Here is a 6,942-nt window from a genome sequence, read left to right as displayed (position 1 = left end):
TGATCTACAAAAATCCCCCTGTCGCAAAAAAAAAAAAAAAAAAAAAAAAAAAACTAATGTTTTAAATTTCGTTTCGGCTAAAATTTCGGACTTATCCGAAACCGAAATTTCAGCAGAAATCCCAAAATTTCGGGCGAAATTTGGTACACGCTCACGAAATTCCGGTTTTTAGGACAAAATTTCGATCGAAATCACCGAATTCAGTAATTTTGTTTGAAATACTTTAACGCAATAAAATATTACTATTTGAATATCAATTTCGACGAAATTTGGTAAATTTCGGTTTGGGTACTCACCGAAATTCGGTCGAAATTTAAAACCATGCCCAAAACACCCCACAACTACATACCCTACCCATTGGGCTGGTTTCTCAACATGAACAGAGGATAGCATATCCCTATAAATATCCCAAAATCACTATCACCATGAAGAGCATCCTCTTTTTGTTTAACAAATATGATAAAATATTAGTTACAGACAAGGAAAAAAACCCCTTAAAATTTTAAGGGCGGCTACCGTGATTTTTTTTTTCATGATAAACTAGTGCCTCCAAAGTGGTGAAGAGAAGGGTAAGGAGAGTGAAGTGGCTAAAAGTTAGTAAACTATCTCCAAGCGGTGAGAAGTGGCTAAAAATTAAGAAACAATAAAACTCTACTCAAAATAGGATTCACTTTTTCTTGATTGGTAGCCACTTCTCACCCTCATCTCAATCGTGCCCTCTCTATCTCTCTCCTTCTCCCACCCGCCGCCCTTACCCTCTCTCACCACATCGAGACACTAAAATCTATTTGGTTATATACAACCTTTTTATATTCGCATTTAAAATACAGCCAATATAAATGCAAGGAAGGAAAGAACTAGCATCAATGCACATACTAAAGGGACCAGGAATGCAATGAACAGCACCAGCCATAATTCACAAGTTTAGATCGTTATTTTAATTTCTGTGAAACCCTTTTTTATTTCAATCTGCTTCAAAATTCCCATCATCCACAACTCAAGATACATATCGAAATGATAAATTATTTTATTTTATTTCTCTAAAAATAAAATAATAACGTCCAACGCCAAACTTAGAGGGACTTAAGTTCCTTCCTTGCTTATCATCACACAATTTCATTTCTCAATAGAATGTGATGGTTGCGGTGCTTCTCCATGAACATCTTTGAAGCTCCTTCCACTGTTTTTCGCCACGTCTGTTAACATGGAATATAACAAAATGTTATCTGCTGTGTACAATAAAACATGAGCAATTTTCATAGGAAAAATATGTGCTTCTGTTACTAAATTTTAATTAGGTACATACATTTATAACTTAAAATGGCAATGTATTTAATAGCTGGTAAGTTTTGTACTGCTACAAGGTATTTAATAGCTATAGAGAAACTTCTATGTAGAAAATAATTGGAAAGAAAATTTTACATGGGATTATTTGCTAGCGTCCATCGCATAAGGCATTTCGCGGATGGTCTGTTGCATCTGACAGCAGCCACAGAGGGTCATAGATTTAGTCTTCATTCACGAGGTGGCTCCTCTCAGACGCAACAGACCATCTGCGAAATGCCTTCTGCGATGGGCGCTAGCAAATCCCAATTTACATTTATAAGTTATTTAATGTATTTGGGCGGCTCAATAGCCACTCAAATTGAAAGATAATAATGGCTATGAAGAAAGTTACTTTTACGATCAATGATAAAAGGCAATTTTTGGGTCCTACAAAGCGGCATTGGGGAGGGCATCATGTAGAATAATACCATATGAGGCAATTTTTGGGTCCTACCATCTTGAAGTACTACAAAAATCAAAAGTTTAGATTTTTTTTTTATTGAACCCTAAAAATAAAGCTTGATGGATGAAGAGCTTAGGATCATTTGATCAAAGTGTTCTCAACAGTCTTTTAGGAAGAAGAGAAATATGTGTTAGTGATGCAATCATTGATCCAACTTACCCATTTATCGGCAAAACAAAATAAGCATCAGTGAAAAGTTCTCACGTTATAAGGGGAGCGCGCACGTAATGCAGGGGAGTGAAAATATCATCTCCCTAGACTTAAGATGAACAATTCATCTTTCTATTTTTCAATTAAAAAAGCGGGTGCAAATATCAGTTTCAAAAAATGAAATTACATAATAGTGATGATATTTTACTAACTAAAAAGTAATCAATAGATCATTTCTCTCGTCTGGGCAACTTCTAAAAAGCAATATTACAGCGTACGTCACTCTTTCGAGAGAGAAGTGCCACCTCATATGAAATAAGTTAATAAGACAAATTCAGCTACATGTTGGCTCTTCCCTAATTAGCGAAATAGCTTTGTGCTAAATTGCCTATACACTCTTTTATAACATTTTAAGTTTTCCTCTCACGGTAAAAGATTGATAAATTGATATCTTTGTTGGAATTCAAAGCATAAATCCATGGGAAATGATATTTCCACAACAAATTTTTCACTTTTTCCAACCCCTTTGTTAATTTTCAGGATAAAGAAAAACAAAAGAGGGTATAAATGCAAACATTTTTCAACAAAACAAGAACAAAAGTGAGTGGAAATATCATTTTCCAAAGGGTGCAATCATTTCCACCCCTTTTGTTAATTTTCAGAATAAAGACAGGCAAAAGAGGATAGAAATGCAGTCAATTTTCAAGAAAACAAGAAAAAAAGGGAGTGAAAATATCATTTTCCCAAAACAAAATGCAATTCTAATTACCTTCTCAATCTTTGCCAAGAAGAGTCCGTTTATGATAATCTCTCTTGCTCTGATCCCAGATTTGCCGATCCCAAGCTGCCGTAGCAACGCCGATCTCTGATTCTCCGGCGACAATAGTGATTTTCGATCAATCAAACTTCCATTTCTCACGATGGGTCTCTCATTATTATCACGATCGGACGATATTCTCGATCTTTTCCGGCGTCTACGCCCTCCGAACCCGGTTTTCTTAGGCGATTCGCAATTGGGTTCCGATTCCAACTCGGCGAATTTTCGTAGGAGTTGGTCGGAAGATACCTTGTTTACATGTTGAACTGTGCAAGTCGCCATTAGAGCTAGTAGAAAAGCTCTTGCTAAAGAGTTGAGAGAGAGAGAGAGAGAGAGAGAGAGAGAGAAATTTATTGCGGATATATTGGAGTCTTGGTACGTGGGCTAAAGGAGTAGGAATGTGGCAAGTGACCGTTGAAAGTGACCTGGCGAGGGTTTAGGATTTGAATAGTCAATGATGAGTTGGAAAATATAGCCGTTGGGCAACGAAGGGAAGGGGAGCATGGTGATATTTCTGTCACGTCATGACAAATTCGCCCCCCTAGGATAATTCGCACCCCGTAACGTGAAAACGTGTCAAAGACATAATTCATGTGAAAATGGTGCGAATTATCCTACAGTGGGTGCGGATTTATCATCTCCCGGAAAAAAAAAATGTTAAGAAGACTGGCTATTTTCGCACCCTATGTGCCACTTGGATTTGATCGAGTCCGTTGATTGACTTTAGAACTTAGATCTGGCTTATTTCTGTTTGTTTCACCGTAATTAGATGATACTAAGTCCTTAATCTCTAACGTTCGATGAGAGTTAAAACCGTATATTTTTGTAGGCTCTAATATCTTAGGGATGGGATGTCGTATTGGCATGGGACCGGAGCCATTGTTGTTCTGATTTGACAAGATCTCATTTGGTATTGACACTCCCTTTGCTTTCATCAGTTGCACGCATTGGATCCTGTGATATATAAAATCGAAGAGGAGCTCCGTCGGTAATAGGAGAAGGAAAGGACATTTTTAACGGTAGTTCTGGTGCTGCACACATGGTGGGTTTACAGAGTAAAGACGCGCCACTCTTTTGCGGGTACAACTTGTCAAAGAGTTAGTGCTTTTCCTATAAAGCATAGTGGGGCCTACTTATATGGATGATCTCAAGTCAAGGTGGCTACTGGGCTGGCAAGCAGCACGCCCGGCACGGCACGCTTGCTACAGTGAGGTGGGCTGTGCCGGCACAGCACGAAGACGTGGACCGTGCCTAGACCCGGCAAAAGTGACCCGGACCTGCAGGTCCACCCGGCCCGCTCTTAAATTACGGGTCTAGGTCACCAATCAGTGACCCGTTTGAAATTGACCTGTGGGTCCACCCGGCCCGTAAAAAATCCGGGCAGCTGGACCATTGGGTGGCCGTAGAGAAGTGCAAAAGGTTTTATTTTGTCATTTGGCACTTTTTTTCGTAATTCTCATAACTTTTACTTTTTCTATGTATTTTTTCCAATCATGGTCATAACTTTTGCTTTTTCTAGGTATTTTTTCCAATCATGGTCATAACTTTTGCTTTTTCTAGGTATTTTTCAGTAATTGTCATATTTTAGAACATTCTTTCGGATTTTTTTTTCGTAATTTTTCTACTTTGCTTCCATTTTTCCGTAATTTCTCATTTAAAACTTAGTACCCATGATTGTTATTTATTGGTATTATCTATTGCTAGCCACTTTTTCACGAATCACCACCCTGACAAGAAGACAAATCTCTCAAACAGTCTCAAACATTCAACATAAATGGTTGTGGAAGGTGGCTAGCAAATCCCCATACAAATAAAAAAATATGTCAAAAATCCAGGTGACCCGTACGGGCCGGGTGCAGGCCCAAGCTTAGTGACCCATAAAATTTCCCAGGTCATTTTAACCCGCTCCGTTTGACCCAGACCCGTACCGGCAGGGTCAAAACCGCCCCGCCCGTTTGCCAGGTCTAACCGTGCAGGCTGAGGGTTTAGGCATGCGGCACGAAACGGCACGGCACGACAAAAATAGTGTAAAAAGGGCTTTATGTGGTTGTTTTCTCGTGCCGGCACGGCACGGCATGTCACGGGCCGTGCCGTACCTAACCTTCGGCTGTGCCTAGTCCGCGGGCCATGTGGGCCGTAAAATTTCGTGCCGTGACGGCCCTTTTGCGACCTTGAATCTCAACCACTTATTTAGGGGAGTGATATCCCCCCCCCCCCCCCCCCCCCGCTTAACAGTTTTCGTTAACTTTTATGAATGGGAGAGATAGCCATTAGAGGGGGCGGGGGGAGGAAATATCACTGCCCTTTATTTATGCTAATATTGGATCTGCCTTAGGACAGGCCGTGCCCTAAATATATTCTTATCCTAATGCTATTTGGATTGCAAGAAAAATACATCTCGAGGAAAAAAGATCTTAGGAGAATTTTTTTATAAAATTTAGGGGGAATTTGCTAGGGATTATCGCAGAAGGCGTTTTCATGGACCTGCTGTTGCATGAGAGAGCAGCCACATCGGCTCAGATTTTGCCCGATTCATTTAATCCATCGGGGGTGACTGCTCTCTCATGAAATAGCTAGTCAACGAAATACCTTCTTCAGTGGTCCCTAACAAATCCCATTTTAGGGATATCATCTAGGGGGTGCTAGTCAGGTCGATTTTTGGGAATTCGGGTTGAGCTTTTTACCTTTCGACCACGTTTGGCCTCTAGGAATTTATTTCATAATAAATTGGTGTCTTCAAAGTGGAGATGAGAGTGAAGTTCCTGACAATCATGAAACCAAATCCAGAAAACTACTCTCTCCGGCCATGAGATTGCCGAAAAATCGGGAAAAGGTTAATCCGATATTGAGTAGAGTTTTTTGTTCCTTGATTTTTAGCCACATCTTATCATCGGAAAGAGTAGTTTCCTAATTTTGGTTTCCTGATTTTTAGGAACTTCACCCTCATCTCCACTTTGGAGACACCGATTTGTCATGTAAAAGAATTCCTGGTAGTGGGGCCCACTTTGGAGACACCGATTCATCTCCACTTTGAACCCACAAGGGGACAAAAAAAAACAGTGGGGCCCACATGTTCAATGATCCAAACCGTTCATTTGGTGGGTCCTATTATCGATGAATCGTGTCCCTCGAAATCTACATCACTGCACAATCCTAATCCTTCAATTTGTAACTTGAATTGTTTTAAAATAAAAAAGTAATTCATTTTCGATTTTGAGAATTGATTTTGAGGCCAAACCGATTATTAAACTCAAATTTATGTTTAAGCCTTGTTTGTTTTGGATTTTGAGAACCCAACTATGAGTCCAAAACTGTCTATTAGAATCAAGTTTATGCTTTCTTTCGATGTAAAAATGGACGTAAAATTTGTTTTATGTTCAGTTTTACAACACAAAACAATTTTTTCGTCTATTTTTAAGTCGAAAGAAACGGAGCCTAAGTTAACGTTTTAGTTCAATAATCAGTTCCGGACTCGCAATGGGTTCACAAAATCCAAAACAAATAAGGCCTTAATTGAGAGTAGGGGTGGCAATGGTTCGTCAAACCGAACCGAACCGAAATTTGAATCGGTTTGGTTTTACCAAACCAAAACCGAACCAAAACTGAATTTTCGGTTCGGTTCGGTTCCGCCAATTTTGCCACCCTTTACTCATAATAATTGCAAATATTCGGTTTCGGTTCGGTTTGATACCCAAACCGAACCAAACCGAAATTTGAATCGGTTTGGTTTAACCAAACCGAAAGGCTAGGTTCCGGTTCGGTTCGGCCAATTTTGCCACCCCTAATTGAGAGTTTCAAAATAATTTTTGAACACAAAATCAATTCTCAAAGTAAGACGAAGCGGAAAATCTCCACAATGATAGATGATCACATCATATTCCGCGAAGTGATATCTTCGCCCCCCCACTTTTTTTACTTGGGACAGCCCTCTCTAGTGTATCTATTCTTTAACACTACAGAGGCTGTCCCAAGTAAATGAAAGGTGCGAATATATCACGTCCCTACAAACAAGAGATTTTGGTGCATGGCCCACCTAACGAGCGGTTTCGATCATCATATAAGTGATTGCTCGTATTTTTCCACGGGGTGACGATAAATTCGCACTCTCTGTAGGATAATTCGCACCCCTACAGCGTTAAAAAGGCCCGCTAAAGTCTGCCACATATGCTCCTTTCCAGGAGTGCGA

At 39.8% G+C, this 6,942-nt stretch overlaps 1 protein-coding gene across 1 annotated transcript; it reads right to left on the bottom strand.

The window, feature by feature from the left end:
* Positions 1 to 932: 932 nt before the first annotated feature.
* LOC143886296 (uncharacterized) lies at positions 933 to 3,182 on the bottom strand. Its single transcript, XM_077390235.1, has 2 exons — positions 2,709 to 3,182; positions 933 to 1,196 (listed from the first exon to the last, which is right to left on the bottom strand). Exons 1-2 carry the CDS (start codon positions 3,036 to 3,038, stop codon positions 1,107 to 1,109), a joined length of 420 nt encoding a protein of 139 aa, XP_077246350.1. The 5' UTR covers positions 3,039 to 3,182; the 3' UTR covers positions 933 to 1,106.
* Positions 3,183 to 6,942: the final 3,760 nt, after the last annotated feature.

Source organism: Tasmannia lanceolata, unplaced genomic scaffold (genome assembly GCF_043159265.1).
Source record: "Tasmannia lanceolata isolate RefF3 unplaced genomic scaffold, GAP_Taslan_0.1 ptg000011l, whole genome shotgun sequence".
NCBI classification, from domain to species: domain Eukaryota; kingdom Viridiplantae; phylum Streptophyta; class Magnoliopsida; order Canellales; family Winteraceae; genus Tasmannia; species Tasmannia lanceolata.
The sequence above is the reverse complement of the archived record's forward strand: the minus strand, read 5'-3'. Positions and strand labels throughout refer to the sequence as shown.

Bases quoted from the DNA above. Each gene is read 5' to 3' on its own strand.
- LOC143886296 (XM_077390235.1), bottom strand. From the start codon at position 3,038: ATGGCGACTTGCACAGTTCAACATGTAAACAAGGTATCTTCCGACCAA. The intron at 1,197-2,708 runs GTAATTAGAATT...CCATGTTAACAG, and splicing joins TCTTGGCAAAGATTGAGAAG to ACGTGGCGAAAAACAGTGGA.